We start from the raw sequence: 24398 nt of genomic DNA, 5'->3' as shown, positions 1-24398 counted from the left end.
GTCCAACCGGGGAAAAAGGAGTGCCGCTAAATCAAAACCCCTCAGTAGACATATTTCCAAAACACTAGCCTGACAAAACACTGCAGAATATATGTTCTGACGAGGCTCTCCAAGGTGCGTTGAATACAGGTGTCAACAAAGTCAAACAAACTCCATGCTGGCACACCACCACAGGTGATTCATCAGCTGCAACTCAAATATACTGCATATGCCACCTGATAGATGCTTCCGACAAAGGATACTTCTTAGATGCTGTATCTTGGTCAATGAATAAATATTTTTTAATGAATAAAACATAATTTTAACCCAACTGCATGGTGGAGTATGTAGGCTATAATACAATATCTACTGTTAGCCTACTGCAGCGGTTGGAGGTTAATTTCCCTGCCATATTCTCTTGAGAATTTCTTTTTTCACTCAATTTTTATTGAAGAAAAAAGACAAGAGACAACAAAACAAACATTACGAGAAAGAAAAGCACAAAAAAAAGACAAGAAACAAGAAAACAAAAGACAAGGCTGCATTTTTCATATTGCAAAATACATTCATTGAAATCAACTTGAATTATCGATTAGGCTGAGAGAAGAGATCCCACTTTTCCCACTTTTTATAGAACTCATCCTCTTGTAGTCTAAGTATGAATGTTAGTTTTTCCATAACATACAGTTCCTCAGTAATGTCCATCCATTGTTCTTTCGTTGGTGGGTCTCTTGAGAATTTATGATCATGTGGTTAGGTAGGATATTGGCTGACAAGAAGTAGGCCTATTGCATGAAGATCAAATAATTATCTCCCCTACCCATGCATGCTTTCAGTCCTAGATCAGCAGCAGAAATGTTGGCAGTTTGGACATAAATATGATATGGATTAACCACATTAATTATACATGTAGCTATTTTAGATGAACATTTTCAACAATATTTCCATGATTCTTCAGAAACGTTCAACAAATACGGCTTAGATGGTTGTTAAACACCCCAGCTGTTCATGATACGTGTAGATTTCACACCTAAAGAATAAGGATACTGCTTGTTCGTTGTTAGTTGCATAGACGGACAAATGCAAATAAATTCACTATTAAAATGTTGCCTACAGTATATAGGTGCATCGAGAGTCCTATACTTGTCTCTGCAGTATGAAAAAAAAAAAAAAAAAGGTTGTACTATACATAAGGAATGAAGGAACCGTTGGGCGTATACAACTATACATACAGTACACTCCACTCACTGACAACACAGTGATGTGGAATAATAATGACCAAGTTGAACTAGCTATTTATACATCGCAGATCCTTGGTTTCCACCCTCCCTCTGGCCATGTTAGTGAATGTGAAATGAGAACTCGGCCAATCCCTGCAGGCTGTGAGAGTGAAGGCGGCGGGAGATTAAGATGCATCCTTCATTGGAAATGATCGACTGTTTGTGCTCTGCCTACATGAGCACATTGATGCTCAACCACTTGGACCCTACTGTAGCATCCCTCTTCTGGGGCTAAGAGAACAGATCGGAATGAAGGTAGTCCGCACGCAGATCTTAAGCTCCCATGCTTTATATCAATAAATAAGATGTTTCGACTAGTGGGTCTTCCTGAGGAATGAAGAGAGAATGAAGAGAAGACCCACTGGGGTTGAAACGTTGCATAATAAAAGCTTAAGATCGATGTGCGGACTTCCTTCCTTCCTAATGATCTGTACATATTTCTGTTCAGCACCCGTGGAATCTTTTGAGATGTGCGATGGTGCCAGATATCCACACATCACAGACGTGTGATGCACTGTGAGCTTGTACTCCTATTGTTGTAGGACATTTAGTGCAGAGTGAAAACAGGAGGGGACCTAATACAGGGCCCTGGCCTGGGGAACTTTGAGCTACAGTCAGTAGGTCTACTGTTTTAGTGTAGTGGACCTACAGTACCTGACAACATGATCCACATTTCTCAATAGAAGAGAAGGGAGACCACCTCCAACCATATAGAAAAGAAGACAAATAATTCTAGGTTGCGGCGTCAACATTATCTATGGTAGCTGCCTTGTTTTACCTCATTATTAGTGAGGCTGACAACCGAGTTTTACAGTATAAACAGTTCAATAAACACAAGGTCATGGATTGATTTTTATTGTTAGCTGTTTTTCTTTTTTTGGCATTGTGTGGTGTAATGGCCTATTGTTAGAAAAACAGCCCTTAACCACTCTCAACTTGACAGTGGTTCTCAACCAGTGCCTTGGCCCGGGGACCACCACTGTCCACCAGTGGTCCTTAGGAGTGGTCCCCAGTTAAACTTATGGAGAGTTGGTATTAAACCAAATTGACCCTTATAGATCTTTAAACTCTTGAGAGCATAAAATGAAACCAAATGAACCCGTAAGGCCCATATGGTCCATTTGGTTTCATTTCACACTCTCAATAGTTAAATTATATTGTTAAACATCTGCATTACTTACAAGAAGTCTACACAATTAGAGAATGTCAAATAATTGTAATTTTGATCAACGTTTGCCTGTTCTATGGTAGCCTACCTGCCTACCACATCAATACAGTATGTCAGCATGCATGGAATTCTTATTCAACAACAAAAGACAATTACGTTTCAGGTTTGAGAGGCTAAATGTCATCAAATGGTGGTCCCTGCTGCAGGCTTAAATGCAGAATAAATGGACCTTGAGCCTTGACATGAAAAGGGTTGACAACCACTGCCCTAGAAAGTAGACACTCCAGTGAATTGGTAGACCCTCCCTGAAGCACTGAGCATGCAGGCTTCAAGCCCTCCGGTAGCCACGCCCCCTCCAGTCCACAGTACACACGGACACACCTGCTGCAAACGAACAGACAGACACGAGCTGATATAGTAGTAAAAAGAGTGAAATAAACAACTTATAATGTAACTTTTACACCTCATGGAAGTTGAGTGGAGTAGGCCTATAGTCTGGGTTGTTAGGAAGTGAAAGTCACTGCTCAGTCACAACAAGTGCGTGACAGTTTGAAAGAGAAGTTGATTCATCTTCATAACAAAACAAACTGCTTCGTCGATTTGTTTTTATTCTGCAGGTGAGTTAGCTACATTATAGCATTAGCGTGCGTGCGTGTGTGCGTGACAGTGAGAGTGAGAGGTTGAAATAAACAAACAAAGGTGCTGTGTGCATGGGTCCTACTCCTACAATATACATTTATAAAATAAATATACAGACACAATGTTTTGTTTGATGTGTCACATCATCAAATCATTGTATGAAACTTCATTCTTAACTGTTTACCAATGATGGTTTAATTGAAAGTGATATTGAACCAATAAGTGTTACACCCTGAACTCTCCATTTATTTCAAGGCATAGTCCAGGGCAGGCAAGTCCAAAGTTCCCACAGCTTCCTTCCTAAAATGTATTATTTTATCTGATAGTTTTACATACTGTATGTACTGCACCGTATGCTAGGCTCTGACTCTGTTGTGACAGGATATAGTAGGCTTGTACTGTATACTGTAGTACCCGATAACAGTATCAGTATAGATCTGAACAACTCTAGTTATAGTGAATTGTGACAGGGTGCAGTGTATGTTGCTCTCCGTCAGCTCACTGTCTTTCTTTCTACGTTATTATCCTCAAAGCTTATGGTGTCTCTCTCCACCTGCTCCACAGGTACACGAGCCACCCCAGACCCCCAAGCTCAGAGTCCATTCTCCTGTGACATAATGCTGTGAATGCTGGACCCTAGAGCCTGCCCTAAATCCCTGATCGCTGCACTGTCACTCCACCAGAACGCTATATATGTGCAGTACTAAACATAAAACATCCAAGGCTGAGTGAGAAGATGGTAGCCAGGAGAATGAGGCTGGTCGGTGCCATTGATACTGAGAGGAAAGTACTGGCCAGCTACCTGCCCAGAGTGAGGGATGCTCACAGGTACTCAACCAGAGGAAGTCCTTATGATCTAGTTCCCCCCAGTTTCAGGACACTCATGAGAAAAAATGCTTTTTTCTACGCAGCCACTACTCTGTGGAATGCACTCCCTCCAGCCCTGAAATCCCTAGATTCTATTGCAATATTTAGGAAAGACCTGAAATCATGGCTCCATCTACACACTCACTGGTCATAGTTAGCTTCCGACCCTGGATAGTCCATCTCCCATGCTCAGGACTTTTCTCTCAGGGTACCTCTTGTCCTATGTATATAGCTCCCAGCCTCCCAGCCAGGATTATTTATTATTTGTTCCATGGTTGTTTTGTCTGTACAGTATGTATGTGTATAGTTTCATGTTACAAAGTGGACCACAATGGAAACAAGCGAAGGCTTTTTTGTCCATTTGGCGTTTTTTTAAATGATGTCATTTTCTGTTTCTTAAACTGCCAATAAAGTATTCTATCTATCTATCTAGCCAGATGTATGGAGGATGGAGATGACTGGAGACACCGCTGGAGGGCTCAACACGACATGAACTAGAGAGAGACGGAGGCTCTCTCTCTCTATCCATGTCTTCCAAAGTTTGACAGCTGGCATCACTTACACAAACTGACAAGTCAAGTAGAAGACGGCCTAAGGTAGGAACTTTGTTTTTTTGCTGCTGCTACTTGTGTTGTATGCTGTGTCACTAGTGTGATTCAAGCTGGTGTCATTCTGTCATTTATTTCGTATTTTTATAGAGGGATAGACAGTAGGCTGACAGGAAATGAGGAGAGAGATGGGGGGGGGGGTGACATGCAGTAAAGGCCTTCGGGATCGGGAGTCGAACCCATGGCACACTGCCAGACTGGATTACCAGCCAAGGTGCCTGGACCGCTGAGCCATGGCCCAGGCCATTGTATCGGCTTTTTGTATGTTGTGTTGTATCTGCTGGTATTTGTAACAGGGAACAGTAATAAGGAGTATGTGTACAGTATGTGGCTCTTGATCCTATGAGTGAACTTGCTATTCCTTTTGGTTTGAGCTACTGTAGACTTGCAGGGGTGTCCAAAATAAATATTATTAAATATTAAAACACCCAAGGGCCAACTACATAATGTACCATCAGATTTAAACGATTCAATTTAACTATCTTCATTAATATTTAATATCAATGGTCTTTTGTCAGGTGTGTGCTGTGAACAAGATTGTATCTCAGCCTTATTTCAGCCTTATGTCACATTACCAAATGTAACCAATTAAGCAAGCGAGGTAAAAAAAAAAAAACGAACTTATTATACTCTGAGAAAAGTTAAAAAACGTTAATGTAAAAATGTCCCATACTAGGTATGAAGCTGCGGGTAGATTTTAGTCTACTAAATCTACAGTTAATTTAGTCAACCAACATGTATTTTGGTGGGCCTTGATGCCGTCGTAATGATTTTACACTTGCTGAAAATAGCCGATCTACAAGCGTCGCGCTGTGAGCTTGTAGATCTGCTATTTTCAGCATGCAAGCAAGGGTAAAATGACTTATACTGTACCTTATGTCCACTAGTCCCTTCATAACATTTTAGTCTAGTTTTTATTTGTTGATGAAATTGTCAATATATTTAGTCTTAGTTTTAGTCATCATGGCTTTTTATTTAGAGTTTTTATTTAGTTTCCATTTAGTTTTCATCAGTGGAAAAAGGTAGTCGACAAACATTTTTCGCCTTAGTTTTAGTCGACGAAATCAACACTGGTCACCAGGTTGCTCTTCTTAATCAGGATGGTGGTCCCTGGGTCAAAATCTGTTGAAAACCCCTACCTGCCTTACATAAAAAACAACAAACAAACAAACAACTATTTGCCATAAGCCTGATAAAATGTATTTTCAAGACTTATAAGAGGTCAAACATGGCACAAACAAGTACTGTTTAGTGGTCTGCTAAGAGAATGGTCACACCAGCGACCCCAGGGGCCCACACATTGTTGAGGTGCACCGTTGCTACCATCCGCACCACTTTGCACATAAACGGCAGGGCATGAGAATAGTCACACCAGGGGTCACATTGTATAACCCAGCTTACTGTATCAGGGGCCCCCCAGGGAGGCCACATTGTACAGCCCATCTTACTGCTACCATGCAGGGGGCCACGGGGACATCCCATTACCCTGACGACGTGGCTTTACGTGCGGTTATGGTTAGGGTTAGGGAACAAATAGTCTTTTTTGTTAACCAGAAAGACATGGAAGCAACATGCAGCGTCAGTTCACTGCGTGTGAAGTACATGCATGTTTGCTGTGCTCTGTACCTCGGCTGGTGATGCTCTCCTGGTTGACCTCACTGAGGTGGGCTACGCTGCCCTGGTTGGAGCCCGACCGCGGGCTGTCTCCGTCCATGGACGTCCACGCCATGAGAGTGGCCTCTGAGATGGCGAACTGCTGCAGGATACCTGAGGTCAGAGTCGAGAGGACATGTCAGGGTCACTGGGGGAGGTCCGGTGTAAGATTAGTTGGCCTCGTGCCCAGACACAGTGGTAGAAAGTAACCAAGTACATCTACTTAAGTACTCAGGGTTTAAAGTTCTCAGTCCTGAGGATCTCATAGGGCTCATTTAATGAGATCAGTGCAGATTTGCAAAAAAACATTTCCAGTCTTGGAATTGTTTTTGGCTTTAAGCCCTGAGTACTGTATACTTAAGTACACTTTTGATTTGTATTTTACACGAGTATTTCCGCATAATTTCCAATAGTTTTACTTCTACTCTCAGAGACAAATATTGTACTTTTGCTCCACTACATTTATTTGAAAACTTCAGTTTCTAGTTAGATTGTAGATTCTGGCAGTGGTTATTATTACAAAACAGTAACAACTTTAGCCCTCTATACATTTTGGCCATTTTAAAATAGCAGTACTAGTACAAACTCACAATGCGTTGCGATGCGACGCATTGTGAGCTTATAGTTGTAGATCATTTGTATACATTTGAAAACTTGAAATGGAACATTTTGTACATTTTGAAACCAATACTTTTGTACTTCTACTCAAGTAAATTTTGAACAGCAGACTTTTACTTACGAAGGAATTAGAGTATTGATACTTTTACACCAGACATAACTATGTATGTATGTATGACTGTATGTATGTATGTATGTATGTATGTAAGAACGGTGGTCCCTTATTGGCTGTTGATGGTGACGTAACTAAGGTACATTTCAAGGTTGGTATAAGGTCAATAACGGGTCTAAATGAGTTACAACAGCAGTTACCGGTACTTGAAATAGACATTAGTCACAAGTAGGCCATGTGTGGCCCACTTGTGTCATGTGCAAGACGCAAGTTGGCACCTCGACAGAGTGCATTTCTAGTTATAGATTAGACTTAACTCTACCATTCCAAGGCCAAGGAACACTACATATCTTACAAATGATAAATGCACAGAATCTCTGTCTGTGTCTGTCTAGTTCACGTACTGTATCTGGAGTCTGTGTGTGCATATAGCCGACGACCCGGGGGAGTACCGTGCCTGGCGTCGAGTCAGTCCATATATTGACGTGCCCAAGTATTGGCCTAGCTGACTTCAAACTCACATGAGAACCAGAGAGATTGATGCGCCAAGTGGGAAATTGGTCGGATCCGCGGCTTTACAAAAATATTGATAAAACCACAAATCCCCATGAAGTATTCCCTGGATACAGTACATGGCAGGGCTATTCAACTAAATTGTTCAGAGACCCAAGGGGCCAGACTGCCCCCCGAGCTATTAATCTACACTTGACACAACTCGCTATCACATTGTCTCTATCTTAGAATAGATGTAGAGTCTACATCTATTATGAATTATGTTGCTGCTCTGTCAAATAGGTCCACATTGTAGACCTATTTGACAGAGCAGCAACATATTTCCCAAATAGGTCTACATTGTAGACCTATTTGACAGAGCAGCAACATATTTCCCAAATAGGTCTACATTGTAGACCTATTTGACAGAGCAGCAACATAATTGCCTTCCTTGATGCATTAATGAGCATCAACGAGCATCAACTGGACACACACACGAACACAGTTGTCAAATTAAGTAAATTAAGTATATTAATTTTGTATTGGATGATGTACGATGACAAGTGCCCCTCACTTCACAGGGGTGTGATTTTTAAAATTGTGTTTTTATCTTTTTGGATTTGGTCAGCGGGCCGGCAGTTAAATAGCCCTGCAGTATGCATGGGATTTCTGGTTTTATCACTATTTTTGGAGTAGGCCTACTCGCACGGAACTCCATATATGGGCATATGTGTATGCGTGCATGTGTGTGTGTGTGTGTGTGTGTGTGTGCGCGTGTGATCTGCGTGCTACAGTGTACCCTGACCTGCGGCAAAGCGCGCCTCCTTCTCGCCGTCACTGAGGTCGCTGTACAAGTCGTTCTCCAGCCGCCGCTCCTGCTCCCGCTCCGCGGTGGTGATGCGGGGCGCGGGCACCCCCCCGGGGCCCACCGTCGACATCCCCCAGTTCTGCCACTCGATCATGTGGGCCACGCGACCCTGGGCCAGGCCTGTGGGCTTCGTCACCCTCTCCTTCATGGTGCGGCTGGAACCTGCATGCAGGGAGGGTGGCATAGAGGGGACGGAGAGGGAAGAAGGTTTATATGGAGGCATGGAGCGAGGCAAGGAGGATAGGTGAGAGAAGGGGAGAGGTTGGGGGGAAGCGGGGAGAGCACCATGAAAGAATGAGTGGCACGCAGAATGAAGAGGTTATGAAGGGGATGAGAGACAAAAAGAGGAGAAAGGAGGGAGAGAAGACGGAAGGAAGGATTCAAATGAAGGAGAAAGGTGAGAAGCGGGCAAAGGAGGAGGATGGAAGAATGGAAGATTTGGGTGTGTATAGTGTAGGAATATAAGCAGGATATAGGACGGTATAAGGGCAGGGAAACGGAGTGAGGGAGGGAGGAAGAGCGGAGCGTGTGGGGCGGTTTCGGGTAAAGAGAGGAGAGAGGGGAGGATTCAAGTTGCGGTAATGATGAGAGGCGAGAGCAGAGCAGAGTGATTTGGGAGGATTGGGTGGGAAAATAGAGGTCAACATGGAGGACAGGAGAAGAGAGGAAGAGAGGGAGGGACGGAGGGAGGGGAGCACGGTGTTATAGGAATTGGCACGGTTTGTTTGAGCGGAAAGAAAGAAGAAGGAAGAAGAAGATTGGGAAGATCAGTGGAAATATATGAACATGAAGGCTGCGTCCCCATGGCAGAGACCAGGGAGCTGTGAAGGCCTGCGTGTACAGTATACTGGGAGGTTCTAAAGATGACTTTGAGCTAAATGTTGAATCACATGAACATGGCACCCAGCGGGGGGCTAAATGACGAGGTTTGTTGAGTGAGGGGGTTAAGGAGACTGAGAGGGCTGTTGCATGTACTGTACACAAGCAACAAGGAAAGAGGGGGGGGGGGGGGAGACGACGTGGATACGTCTAGTCTGGGAGAGGTGCATTATGGGACGGAGGAGGTTAATTGGGGTGAGGTGGCCGTGCGGTGTGAGTAATGAGGGGTTGGCTTGTCGACATGCTAGCTTTTGCACCTTCGCTATGCTCGCGCTGCGCTAAGCAGAAAAACGTTTCCCCTTTCTCCTCGCTGTCGCCTGGGCAACTTGGCCGCATCAGATAACGCATAATACATATTTCTGTGTATTATTGTCCAGAGGGAGTAAAAAATAAAATATTCCACCCGTGCCATGGGGCCGATACTGGAGCATGTTTGCATAATGGCTTCGTTCCGTTACATGTGACCAAGATACAGCGGCACTGACACCGGCGTATACGTACACACGTCCCTTGATATTTTATTCTATGTGAGTGAGTGGCTGTTTTATCTGCATTGAAAAGTGCCTATGAATATGAATAAATTATTGGAATAGTTTATAGCAGCATATCGGTGCCATGCACGGCGTGCACACTGCGACAGCTGGGCTCCACGCACTGCCACACACATTCCACTGCATTCTCCGAACAACTGCACCGTAAAGCCCAAGTGATAAACCCTAAAGTAACTAGCACACTGATTGAAAGCACACTTCAGTGCGGGCACTGCCGCACTACACTGTGGTTTGTTTAAAACGGCACATCGCTCACTTTACCACATACATACTACAATTTAGGCATTTTGCAGACGCTCTTAATCCTTACAGTAAGCAAGGTCATGTATCAAATGCATATAATTAATACTCTAGGATCATAGGTAAACCAAGAAAGAACCTATCATTAGTCCAAAAAAACCTAAATGTTGTACTGTCCCTTGTTACTATACAGTTTAGTTCTGCACGATATATCGTTATTATGCATTTATGAGACAACACAACGAGACAGTAGTCACATCCCAAAGACCAACTCAACAATACATGCATTATTTTGGGCAAGCATGTATTTCCAGGGCCATTTAAAATAGCCTATAACAGTCAAACTTCACCACGCATGCACCGCTTCCACTGAGCAACGGCAGCTGTGTATGCATATGACAGGGTGCATTATGGGCAAGCATGTGTATTTCCAGGACCATGACGTGAACGCAGTGCTGTTCCATCAATGGGTGACCATTGACGAGTGCTACTGTGTGAGGAGGTATGTGAACACAGGTGGGGGTGGTGGAGGGGTGGGGGGAGGGGAACCCGTTTGGGTGCCATGTTGGCTCCAGTGCCCCGGGCCGGGGCAAGGAGACAACATGGGGTCAGTTTACCCAGCTTTGACACAGACACACACCTGACACACCTGTCAGTGACGACTTAGCCAGCGCCCCGATTCCATAGGCGTTAGAAGAGTTCCTCTTCAGCCGCGGCAGAATGGACGTGGTGTCTTCCATCGACAGCTAGAGGGACGGACGAGAGACACAGAGAGAGGAGGAGAGAGAGAGCGAGGGAGAGAGAGAGAGCGAGCGAGAGAGAGAGAGGGAATGGACGAGGGGGAAGAGGGTGGAGAACGTGGGTACGTGACGGTGATGGGAAGGAAGGTGTGCCAGAGACACACAAAGACATTGAAGCGAGAGTGTGAGTTAGAGGAGTGGAAAGAAAAGGTGATGATGTAGATGGGTGGGTTAATAACACGTTGTTAAATAACTGATAAGAGAAGCATTTGGATAGAGATGCCAAAAACCTACATTTCCCAAATTTGTACATCTGTAAAAAAAACTATATATAAAAAAATAATCTGGATTTTACAGTGAGCAAATTTCTTTATTTTCTTTTCTTTTTGAGGGAAGTGTAGTTTTTCATCTGCCAACCATAAGGACACATTGAGTGATTGTTCTGCCCACTACAGTGTGCACCACTACTGTAAACTGAAAGAGCTAAGAGGTAAGAGGAGGGGAGAAGGGGGGACCATGAGTTATGATTTATGAAAAGAAAAGAGTGAGTTTAATTCAAAAGAAGAAAAAGGCTAAACGTAACAATGATGTAAGAACAAAAGAAACAAAAGCTAAAAGCATAGCGGAGAAAAAACAAAACGAAGGAATGACGTTCACAACACTTACATTGATTCCTTCCCATGAAAATTCTGAACGTCCATGCTGAGGAGGAGGAAGAAAACGGAACAGAAGAGAAGGGCAGATGGGGTGGGGTCAGGAGAGAGAGAGAAGGGTGGGAAAACGGTTGGAGGTTGACGTATGGGGGGGACGAGGGGGGGGGGACAGAGAGAGATTGTGACAGAGGGGAGATAGCACAGCGGAGACATGCAGAACTGAAATAACTTTAGCAGCAGCAGCAGCAGCAGCAGGTATAAAGAGATATCCATCCACTATATATGAAGTTAAAGTAGTGTTTCTGTGGCAGGCAGGCAGGGAAGGGGGGGGGTATGCCCAATGCCCTGGTGTCACAGCACTGGCATATTATGCCCAAATATGGACATGGCTGACGTCACACAGCACAGACCGTGGTCTCGATAGGCATCGATTCAGTGGGCGTCTCATTTTAGAGAACGGTGTCGGTTGTGTGTGTGTGATGTCAGACCAGGCAGGGCTCGATCAGTGATGGAGAGAGGGAGAGAGAGAAGAGAGACGGAGGGAGGGGAGGGGAGGGAGGAGAAGTTGAGGGAGTGTTGTGTGTGACATCAGCCCAGAGCAAAGGAGAGAGAGAGAGGGTGAGAGAGAGAGAGGGAGAGAGGGGGGGGGGGGGGGGGGGGGGGGGGGGGGGGAGACATAAGTAGAAGGGGGCGAGAGATAGGGAGAGGGATAGGAAAGAGATAGGGAGAGAGAGATGGGGAGAGAGTGAGAGTGAGAAAAGGAATGAAGGAAGGGGGAGAGAGAGCCTATTTAAACGTGCAATAACCCGGCCAATACTGGGTAAGTAAGTAGGTCGGATCGGAGAGGCTTATTCTTGTTATCAGCCAGATTTAATAGTGGGTAATTGAACCTGAACACGCTGATCGACGCGGTGGTGATGCTGTGGTGCTTCTGCTTGCATATACAGTAGCCTACTGTATATACCGGCTGCTTTCTTTTCCAGGGAAAGTGAAGAGAGGAGCCAAGAATCGGAGCAACAGAGGGCAAGAGCAGAGGCATCAGTCTATTGCTTAATTTATGCTTATAGCTGCTTAGTTCTGCCTAGCAGAGTACAGTACAGCTGTACAGTAGAGCCCTCTACCCCCCACACTCTACCCCCCACACTGCTTGCACACAGATGCTATAAGGTTGTGGAAAATTGCTGTTTTTGAGTTCGTTTTCTGGTGTACAGAATGACTCATGTGTGCGTGCATGTGTGCGCATGTGTGCATGCGTTGAGAGATAAATGTCAGTGTTGTTCTCGTGAACTGCATCTGCTGCTGCTGAAATGACCTGGGGTACTAACGGGGGGGCGGGGCGGGGGGGGTTAGATTGTGTGTGTGTGTGTGTGTTGTGTGTGTTGTGTTGTGTTGTGTGTGAGTGAGAGAGAGACATCAGTAGGGAGGTGGATGTTTGTGACAGCGGAGATAAGCAACCTCTGTCACACAGTTTCCTCTCTATCAGCCGGATTGTCACCAGGTAGACCAGAGGCACGCTGGTGGGTGACTGGCTTCTGTCATGGCCCTCCTGTAGGGAGACGATCCCCCTCTCGTCCTCTTTATAGACATGGACAGGTGGGGTCTGCCTCTTGAGTGCAACAGCAGATAAATACTGTACAGTTGCAGGCAGCTGACGGAGCACATATTCCCTCGTGCACCACGTCAGCCCTGATAAGCCTAAGTTGCTATGGATACGGTTATCAGCGCGGAAAAGGTCCACCGTAGAGTCCCATGCCAGGCTTTCAGCAGGTGGCGTATCTGTTTCCTGTTCCAGGTCCCACAGCTTTGTTTCATTGGCTCAGAGTGGAATCTGGTTCAAACCTGCTGCAGATCGCATACTACTGTATACACTATATATATATATATATATATATATATACAGTCTACGGCTATGTAGTTGCCAAGTCATGGAAAGAACGCGCTGTGATTGGCCTGTAGTCACTTTGGTTCACCCCAGCCCAAAACATGATTTTCGATTCTGTCCCACAAGAGTGTGTTGCTAAGATAGAGAAAGGTCGATAAGAAGGTTCTCCTGATGTGGCCCTCTGAAAAATGCCTTTTTTTGTTATAATGTTCTGAATGTTACGTGGCAAATTGGGTCCAATATATAGTTCAGTGACCTTTGGTTCCATTTGTAAACTCTTCTCTTCTAGGGAGCCAATATGCACAGTATCAGCATGTTCCTTAGTATTCAGTAATTGGTAAGTGAAGGAAGTAAGGAAGAGCCTGGGCCAATTTCTTATACCACTATGGCTGCTGTGCATATTGAGTGATACATCAGATTACTATTTATACCACTCATTGTATGTATCATGTAATGACAAGTAATGAGATATACTCTAGACTGGGAGCAATGCTTTTTGAGTGGTGCAACCACTCCTATAGACATCTGTGTGTGTGTGCCCCTGTGTCCGAGCACGGAAATGTGTCGGAGCACGAAAATAGCGTTATAGCCTTTGTTCACCACCAAGTGTCACTGTTGCACAGCCTAACACACAGACACACACACGCCAGGGAGGAGGGCTAGTACAGTACAGACCGCTGAGGCCGACTGGTAGCAATGCTAACTAAAGGCTCACAAGTACCCCCAAAAATAGCGCATAAGTAGTCTACAGAAAGTAACCTAATTCCATTGCTTTCATCACTTCAACGATCTCCCACCATGGGCTCAATCTGAGAACCGATCGGCAAATGAAGGAAAAACAGCGCCAGATTTGATGAGATTTAGCCTCTCAGATCCAAAATTAGAATATTGTTGTCCACACCTCCATGCTGTATTGATGTTGGTACCATAACAGAGACAACAAGGCAAACGTGGATACATTGTCTATTGTCTAGACTTCTTGTAAATGAAGCACTGCAGATGTTTAACAATAACGTAACTCTACATGAGAGCGTAAAATGAAACCAAATGGACCGATCCATAAGGGTCAATATGGTTTCATTTGACATTCTTTCAAGAGTTAAAGATCTATGAGGGTCCATTTGGTTACCATCTCATCATCATCCATCATTTAGCTGTGGACCACCTGGAGCCCCCTGGCCACTGGTGGTCCCCATACCACTGGTTGAGAACCACTGCTCATAGACACACTGTCTTAGTGTTTCCCCCCCCCCCCACACACACACACACGCTCTCTTTACTTTTAATTACAAGGAGGACCAGTTTGGAAATAAGTGGTTTTTAGTCATGCTTTTAAGTGCTATCCTCTGGGATTTGACCTTCATGATGCCTTCTTTATTAAATTCTTAATACGCACAGTAAAAAATCAAACCAAATCTAATTCTGTTCTCTATCCCCCTCCCTTATATATATATATATCCGTGTGTGCGTGCGTGCGCGGCCGCGCGCGTGGACGAGTGCGTGCGTGCCGCTCTTACTCGCTTCATCCTGCCATCCTGGAGGGTTTTAGCAGAGATTTACCCCACTAGAGCAACAAAGCAGGACTCAAGGAGCCTCTGAGAGGCAGCAGCTTTTGTCCACTTGTGCTAACATCAGCCATGTGTGTAGCCTAGCTGTTTTTCTCCAAGGGCGTATCAGGGCACACGGTATAAATAAATGATGGGAGCTATAGCTACTCCCCAGCAGTGCGTTTTTGGTGCCAAGGAAGGAAAAATTACGAGTGCTCCATGTTTACACACAAAATTCAACCCCCCCCCCCTCGTCCCTCGTCCCTCTTTCTCGCTCTCTCTCCCTCTTTTTCTCTCTCTCTCTCTCCCTCTTTTTCTCTATCTCTCTCTCTCTCCCTCCTTTCTCTCTCTCTCTCTCTCTCTCCTGTGTCCTGTCCCAGAAGGATCGGTTTTAGAGCTGGGGATTCAGGACAGTAGCGACAGAGAAAGAGAGGAGAGGAAAAAGGAGGAGAGAGGAGGGGAGAGGAGACTATTGAGAGAATTATGAGAGGGGGGTTGGGGGATGATGCCTCTACGGTTGCACTATTCGAGGGGCTTGGGGGGGGTGGGGGGTGTGTGTGTGATTGTGTCAGACAGACAGACACAAGTGTGGCACATTTCATGGCAACAGCAATGAGCCAACCGATAAATGATTGGTCACTTCTTCCAAGCTACGCCCCCGCGCCATCTTGAGCCGAGCGTAGTGGAATTCTCACCGGCTGACATTGGCGTGCCTTGCGCTAACTTGGCTCAGCTAGCATGAGCGCTGGCCATTTTCAGCTGCAGGAGGGTGGTTGAGTATATAAGCAGTGACATACTGCAGGCTTGTAGAGATGACTCACCGCGGCTGCGTGGCCATATATATATACCCAGTGAAACTGGTCTTATACTACGGAAGCCATGTTGGGTCCTCTGGTGGAGTGCGTCCGGATTGAGCGCTCCACCATAGGGGCCAAAGAGGGGGGCCAAACAGAGGGCAGTATAGGTACATGTGCTGGGTGCATAAGAATGAGTGATGGCGGACTTACCTGCTCTCCATCCTTCTGAACTGGCACGCCGTCTGCCGCTGTGGGAAAGAGAGAGAGAGAGAAGTATTATTATTATTATTTATTTATTTTTAGCTTTTTCTGCTTTTATTGATAGGTTGAAAGTAGACTGACAGGAAATGGGGAGAGAGATGGGGGCGAAAACACGCGGCAAAGGCCATCGGGATCGGGAATCGAACCCACGGCACGCCGTCAGGCTGGCTCAGCAGCCTAGGTGCCCAGACGGTTGAGCTAACCGCCCGGGCCGAGAGAAGCATTTTTATTGTGTTGTTTATTTCCATCTAATGCAACAAGAGTGACTATCCCTTCACTTCAAAGACAACAAGCCATAGATTTAGTTCCCACTAGTAGCCGTGTGTGTCCTCTAAATGTGCCCCAGTAGAGCAATGAGCAACACAGAGAAATCTCCCCATTTGTTTTAAGTGTCTCTGGATAGCGGCGTCGGCTCCAAAACACAGACAAATCAAACCTAAAAAACTGGCGATCGGCTCATTAACCACAAAGAGAACGAGGACGACTCCTCAATTTAAGTAACACGTACGATCACTTTGTAAAAAGATCATAAATGGGGAGCGGCGATGGAGAAAAACGTCCGCACGGCCATCGCGGGAACAACGGACGACGTGCGACGGAAGGGCAGGTGAAGTGCACGCTTTGTGCTGGATTAATGGAAATTATTATCCCAGCTCTTTCCTGGCTGTCCAAATCCTAATTAAAACATTGCTTTAATTAGGGTGACTGTGCTGGTAATGGAGTTTAAATACAGCAGCCGTCTGTCTCTCTGGGCACAGGATCTCCCTATCAGAGGGGTCTGTCCTCTCTGTGTGTCACTCTCATGGGGCTTCGGTCCCATATCAGCATGCCCTCTGTCTCTGTGTGCGCATGCGTGCGTGCGTGCGTGCGCGCCTTAATTGATTCTGTGTGTCTGCTGTATGTAACAACAAATGATGTGTGTGTGTGTGTGTGTGTGTGTGTGTGACTGTGTGTGTGTGTGTGTGTGTGTGTGTGTGTTAGTGCTGCCAACGAATATTCTATATCCGAATATAGATTCGAATCAAAAATAATAATTAATAACCGAATATATAAAATTAAGGTTCGAATTAAAAATAATAATAAAAAATATTTATTTATTTATTATTATTATTAGTTTTCGGTGCCATGGGTAAGTTGTGACTTGTGAGCTTGTAGATTAGTTATATTTGCCATGCGACACGCCGACAACGGCATACATTGAAGAATAAATCAGCTGCCACATTTCCTAAACACAGACTATACAGCGCAGCGCAGCGCAGTGCTGATTGGCTGCCTCGTCTCCAGCCATGTTGCCTCAGAATTCTTTAGGGTCACTAATTTGAGCATAACAGCGGAGCACAGGCGCTAGCCAGCTAAAAAGTTTCATAACGTCGGCACTCGGCAGCAGACCCACAGTCCACAGATAATAATAATGCAGCAGAATTAACACTGCCTCCGTGCCTCGTTTTGATAAGGCTGTGTGGTAGGATTGCTCATTTAAGAAAAATGTTTTACTGGAGAAGGGAGAATGTATGCGTTCCGTTCCATCTCAGTTTTCAGCAACACCAATGCGCGGAGAGAGAGAGTTGCGCCAGCAATGCGATCTTAAATGTTATGTCTCAGGTTGTATTGGTGTAAATATAATTATAAAAAAATCCGATTGGCTCGAATTGAAATCCGAAATCCGAATGGCTCGAATTGTTCGAATCCACGTGGGTTTTTAAAACGAATATCCGAATCCAATTTTTGGACAATTACGGCAGCCCTAGTGTGTGTGTGTGTGTGTGTGTGTGTGTGTGTGTGTGTGTGTGTGTGTGTGTGACTGTGTGTGTGTGTGTGCATCCCTTTGGCGGCGGTTTGTTGCAGAGTCGATCAGGTCTGGCCCATGGCTTAACCCATTTCGACCTGAAGACGATTCTATGAATGCCTTCTAAATCATGGCGGTTTTCTGAAAAACCCTATGTTTCTATGTCAGTCGTTCTCAAACAATTTTATGTCAAAGAGCCCCAGAATTATCTGTATTTGGCCGCCGACCCCCATCTGAAAATATGTTATTCCAGGGACCTCCCCCAGGAGCAAAGGTTTGAGTTAAAAACTCTGAAAGAACATACTGTATATTCAAAGATTTGCGACACATTTTCCCCGATTTTTCAAAAATAGCAGACCTACAAGCTCGTAGCGCGGCACTCGGTGCCGCGCTATGAGCTTGTAGATCTGTTATTTTTCAATAGCTAAAGTATAACACGATGCTTAAAACACCAAAAGGGGTTCCCGTTCAGCATGGCTTAATGATGAGTAATTTCCTTGGAGCTGTAGAGGCTCACGAAGGGTTTGGAAGTCCACTGACGTCGCTGACCCACTGACACTGATTCACAAACATCAGCTCCACTCTGTGTCTCCGCTAGGCTCCGCTGCTCCCACCCCTCCCCCAAAAACTCATAACATCCAGTCCTCTCGTATCACTACCAAGTTCATTCTGACATTGTATCTTTTGTTAGGGTATATATTATAGTATTTTAGGGGACGCTTTCTGCATGCAGAGTGACTTACACCAGTGTAGAATACGCTTTTACAGTAAGATGCACAAAGATTCATATATAGGGTCAATGTACTGTGACTTAGGGCTTTAAGCAGCTAGTCGACTATTCAACTAGTCTAGGTAACAAGATGTGCACATGCACGCACTACAGTGGGGGGACACGCGACAGGCCAACAGCACACACACCAAGGCCCGCCCCCGCTCGCTCATGATTGGATGAAGGCTGGGCCACCTAGCCAAAAACGAAACCTAAAGTTTATTGACTGGGGACTGGGGGGTTTACTGGGGACAGGGAGGAAATCCTTATATGGTCAGCACACTATAGTAGGGAGGATTATCACAACAAAACAATAAAAGAAGTGATATTAGATTTAAGTGAAATCACTGAATATACCTTTTAAGCAGGGAATGGCGTTTGCCGAGAGTGCATCCTCTCTGTCCACTGGCTTGCAACGTTATACAAATATACACATTCCCAAACGGAGAACAGTGGAGTATACAACAGCCGCCACTTTCTACTGTCAGGGCCACTGCACGCTGCTCCAGCAGAGCTAAGAGACGAATACCAGGCTAGAAATACGGCATGTGATGTTTCTTTTCCTCTGCGCCTCTCACAGAGGCATGGCAAGAATAAACAGAATATATCAGCATACATCATCTTTTGCCTTCGTCGCAGTACAGTAGTTGGAATCAAATGGGCTTGTTATCTCGCAGAAAGACCCCCTAGCCTCACTTTGATAGTGTGTGGTATTTCTAGCATTTGATAGATTGAAGTGCTAGAGAGATATAACTTCTCCAACCACCCCACTTTTACATTTCTGATTATTTTTCTTGCTGTTTCTTGCTGTGAACGCTGCCGTTCACTTGAGTTCCTTGTTTACGGCTCAGAAAGATTGCCTCGTATCTCCTAATCTAGGGAGCTCTCCAAGGTTTTGACCAGATGGGCATACTTCTGTTTTCATTTCTGACTTCTCTTTTAGAATATTAATGCTTCTAGAGAGACATCTCTAGAATTTGTGACATCGTGAGGTTTTTGTACGGAACGGAAGTGTGTGTGTGTGTGTGTGTGTGTGTGTGTGTGGGTGTGTGTGTGTGTGTGTGTGTGTGTGTCCACAATGACACACACTGTCCACAATGACTCAATGAATCAACATCAAATCACAAGACTCTGAAACACCATTTATTACAGTAGATCTCCAATTACTGAATATTTGACAACATTTGAAGGTCAAAGGTCAAGGACAAAATAAGGTCAATAATATTTGTAAACACTACATTCTCAGCTAATCACCGTAGATAAGAAGACCGGTTGGCGGTTGCATTTGAAGTCATGTCTCAAAGCATTTCCGCGTGCCTGCATTGCAGTCTCATAGATGCTTTGAGACAATGATGTAAATGAATGTTGACGGTTGACATTTTGCATCTCGTCTGTGCAGAGCTCCATGGTTGCCTTTGTTGTTTGTTTGTTGAGGTAATCCCTATAGTAATATCTTCTACTATCACACAAACAACAGCTAGATGATCACGTAACAGAATATTATGTGTTTCTTTCTGCTGCCTTTACCTTACCGTGGCTGCATCAAATTCTGCACATGCGGTAAAAGGAAGGACACCCGCTGACTCGGCTAACCAGTACACATAGTAATACTGTATAATAAGACCTAATTGTACATGAAAACATTCAATCAAGTTCATGAACTGGAGTGCAGATAATCTTTCAATTCAAAAGTGTGCTATTGACACATTTTGTGCAAATGTGCATTATTGGCTATTTCCCCTAATATAAGCCCTCAATGGGGGTTGGGTTTTTGTGCTAATTCGCTTATTTCCATTGGAATAAGTACAATTTATTTTTGAGCGATGGAAATAAGCGAATTAGCACCCCAATGCCCCATTCAATGCAATTAAATTAAATTAAATGAAGGCTTATGGTAGGGGAAATAGCCAATAATGCGCTATTACCTCTTTGGTGGGGACGTAACAACTACAAATAAAGGTAAGAAAGCCTTCTAGCATGGAATTCTCCTTTAATGCGCAGTTTCAAATGTAGATGCGTACATTTCTCAAACTGATTCCTCAATGATTCGATCAGTCCAAAGAAATTGTATAGCTCTGTCTTCAACTTCAATCTTTTGGGTTTGTCTGCGTGTATGACAAGGCATGAGGGAGGGGGATAATAGAATAGAATGACTGACAAAGGACTGCAGCCCGAGAAGACAGGCTGTACGGAGACAAATCTTTGGAAAGTACTGTGGCATGTTGTCATCATCACTAGAGCAAACATGACGTTAATACATGCAATATGTGTGTGCGGGACTCTCCGTCTCAGTAGGCCCTGCCTGCACATCATTTTATACAGATTACAGTCAAATGGTTAAAAGAACTTAAGACAAATGGTTAAAGGACCACTTCACCACTTTTCAACCTATCTTCATATAATAGGTCCTCACTAATAATCATGAAAAAATGGTGCAGTTTTTTTCTACTCGGTCTGTGTCTCATGATAGGAGGGCTGTGGGCAGTTCAGAAACTGTCTTCCAGTGACATGATCGATGGGGAATACAAGCTAATATTTTTGTAAAAAAAATCTTTATTTACAAAAAAAACCTGCCTAATGATGATGTCACTGGAAGACGTTTTCTAAACTTCCCAAAAAAATGTTTCTAAAGCTGTTGAATTAATGTGCAGGGAGGGACATTGATGAATGTATATTGGCGTTAATCTAGTCTCACGTATCCAGACTGTTGCCTCCCACAATTTTCAAATGTTTCCCGTCATAATATAGTCTGGAACACGGAAGGTCTGATCATGAGCAAGTGATGAAGTGAAGTGAAGCCTTCTCCCCACTCCCGTTTTGTCTTTACAGTCGGATTTATCCTAATATAAATCGAAATCATCTAAGCATAATACAGTTTGCTGTTTAGCAGAAACTGATATATATATTTAAAAAAACGTTAAGATATTTTTAAATGTATTTTTGTGAACGGAAATGCCAGCTTCCTTACTCTGATTTTGCGACATGTGTAGTTCCACCAGGCTCTATGTAGCATTCAGAGAACTGTCTGGGCACCTATGTACTGTAGGCTGGTAATCCAGCTTGACAGCTAGCGTGTCGCGGGTTCGAGTCACGGTCCCGATGACCTTTGCTGCGTGTCACCCTTCATTTATCTCCCCATTTCCTGTCAGACTACTGTGTACCTTTCAATAAAGGTGCACAGTGCACACACAAAAATAGAAGCATTCAGAGATTGTAGAATAGTTGTCTGGCTATGCGAGACTAGTGTTATTCTAACGTAAACTAGTACCAGCCCAGTTTTTGCATGCCTTTGATTGGCTAGTACAGGTACATCCCAATTGATTAATTGAATACACAGGACCAATGGAAACAAGGCCACTCACCTCAGGGCTTTTGGTGTTATCCTTTTAGCATTATTGTATAACTGTAACCTTTGCAAACTGTTAATAAAGTATTCAATCAATGAAAACGGACAGGCACCTGATAAGCTACCGTATAGTGCCGGTCTTGCGGGGCATAAGCCTCAGAACACGCACACACAGTTGAAGGCGGACCTTGATCCACCGAGGTGGCACTTTGTCTGAGTGGCGGTGTGGTGCTTCTTTTGGCCAATAACTTCATGATTCATTAGCCTAGTACACACAGAGTACTGACACTCGGTGACCTCTGGAGGGTGACAACAAAACGATGTGACCATTAAATCAGTTCTTCCTTTGGCCCAGGACCAACGTTTCCACCAAGATTTGTGTAAATCCATGAATAACTGCTTGAGAACATCCGGTAACAGAGGATGGCGGTAATAATAATAATAATAATAAAGAAACAGTGACTGATGTGATCATGCACATCAAATAAGGCAGTAAGGCACAGGAAGTTTTGCTTCCCATGAAAACAAATGAGGCAAGTGTCTGCTTTGTTTTGAGAGCATTTTTTTTTATATAATTCAAATTTGTATTTGTTTTTCAAAATCGTACAAGATCTAAGTTTAGTACAAAACAGCATCAACATTACAAACCTTACAATGACGCAACAGTATTCTGGCAGCGGTAACAAGTCCAACCTTTATAATAGTGAAATGTTTTGAGAACATATTATGCCAACACATACAGTATGCAGAAAGCAGCACGTCGGGCTCACTGTAATGAGCCCGAACTCTGCTTCACCTCAACTGCACCAAAAGGGCCCACGTTTGCCTGGCAGGTTAGGTTTTTCTGAAATGAAATCCCTAATGAGCCGAACGCGCAGCTCGGATGGAAGACGATAACTTTACAGACCGATCGGTCTGACATATAGAGGTCTCTTTCTCTTCCTCTTGTCTGCGGGGAACACACTGTCCCAGATATACTGTACATTATTCCCCCATCTGTGCTGCTTTTAAAACCCACCCTGCCCCGCGCACATGCATGAACACGTTACACCCGTATACAGTACGTCGAGGCGCACACAAAACATATGGCGTGGCACAGCCCCATGAACAGACAAAGGCACGCATACTCTTATCTCGCTGTCCATCTCCCCGTTCCTTCCTCTTGTTTCGTTTTCGCCCTCTGCTATCCCTCAGCCTCATTTAGCCAATTAGCAGATTATCAGTCACTCTCCCTCTCGTACGAGTCCCCGGTATGACCCGAGGGCTCTCCAGACTGCTGCAGTGTTCACTACACTACGACACGGGGAAGCCTTCCAGGCCTCATATACAAAGCAACGCGACCAGAAACGTCTTTGTGGCTCGCGTTACGGGAGAGAGCAGCCCTGAAGCTGGCCTACCTTTGTGTAGTTCAACATACTGTACATTGTCTAGTAGTGTCTAGTGAGCTCCACAGTGAACCATCACGTGAGAAATTACATCAAAGAATGTTCTATTTGCGAAGTGGGCCACGAGGGTTTAAGAGTCTGTATCGTGCTGTGATTAATTGCAGCTACGGTAGTTGCGTCCATAGGCTATATGGTTTTCAGAATGTGTCTATATTGAAGAGATGGACAGTTCAAGATGAAGAAAACAAAAAGCTAGACATTTTCATGACAATTATTACTCACTATTACAGTAGTGTTTTCAGGAACCAAACGTATATCTATAGATAGATTATTGTACATACATACTGTATGTACAATAACTGAGAAGTTGTACAAGTGGGATGGCCAAGTCATAGACTGTGACGTATGCGGAGGTGCTGTTTACGCCTGTGTAATCGACCTCACGCTGTCAGGGATGTCGTCACGCCTACCTAGTTGTGACGTCATCCCCTCCTTATATAAGGCATCCACGCCAGCACCAGTCTCTGTCCGATTATTAATTGTCAACCTTGTCTGTATGAGATTCTAAACTAAACCTGCAATTTAAGCATTCTTAACTTGCTCCCAAAACTGAAGAACATCAAGACCTAACTCCTCAATAAGCTGTTAAGGTCAGCACTTTCTGCTCTTGCGACCAAGACCTTCTCCATCCTTACAGACGCAATGTCAATGACGTTTGCACACTGCCGCCAAATATTGCGTCCGTATAAAAGGTTTTCAGACCGGGGTCGATTTTATCCGTTTTCGCAGCTGTCTTTCACATAGCTAGACATGGTCTTTCACCCTTTGAGCAGTGCTGTGTCCTTACTCCTTACAGACCAACATGATCTCAGTTGAGAAGTTGATCATCTCGTTGAAGAGCAGCACAAGACCTTTATGAAAAGTCAGAGTGGGTGTGAAAATAGGCAGCAGCTCATGCACACACACACACACACACACACACACACACACACACACACACACACACACAGAATGTTCAAGGATATTTTGTGTGATGTTCTTTTGCGGATTTCGAAAAAAGAAAAAAAAAGTAATTATATAGCTTTATACACAAGGTCACAAAGAAATTACTTTAACAAAGAGAGAAAGTAATCTAAAAATAACACTGTAGTGTATACGATAGTCTGACTTACAGTAAGAAGCAACATAGTGTTGTTGCGGTCATCCATGCAAAATAACATTGGTGACCATCCTTAGCAACGGTTGCTAAACTATTTGGATTGGAAATGAATGGACAAT

General features: G+C 44.3%; 1 protein-coding gene across 1 annotated transcript in view; it reads right to left on the bottom strand.

The window, feature by feature from the left end:
* fam131bb (family with sequence similarity 131 member Bb) overlaps positions 1–24398 on the bottom strand; it is a 58401-nt gene that overhangs the window by 8939 nt on the left and 25064 nt on the right. The window contains exons 2-6 of the mRNA XM_080768135.1: positions 15784–15821; positions 11361–11396; positions 10595–10700; positions 8222–8446; positions 6168–6308 (exon numbers count right to left, since the gene is read on the bottom strand). Of these exons, the coding sequence (XP_080624261.1) occupies positions 6168–6308; positions 8222–8446; positions 10595–10700; positions 11361–11396; positions 15784–15821 (546 nt within the window). The remainder of the gene's footprint in view (positions 1–6167; positions 6309–8221; positions 8447–10594; positions 10701–11360; positions 11397–15783; positions 15822–24398) is intronic.

The sequence above is a fragment of the Protomyctophum bolini genome, assembly GCF_963924005.1.
Source record: "Protomyctophum bolini genome assembly, chromosome: 7".
Taxonomy (NCBI): Eukaryota; Metazoa; Chordata; class Actinopteri; order Myctophiformes; family Myctophidae; genus Protomyctophum; species Protomyctophum bolini.
This window is presented reverse-complemented; position numbering and strand designations above follow the sequence as displayed.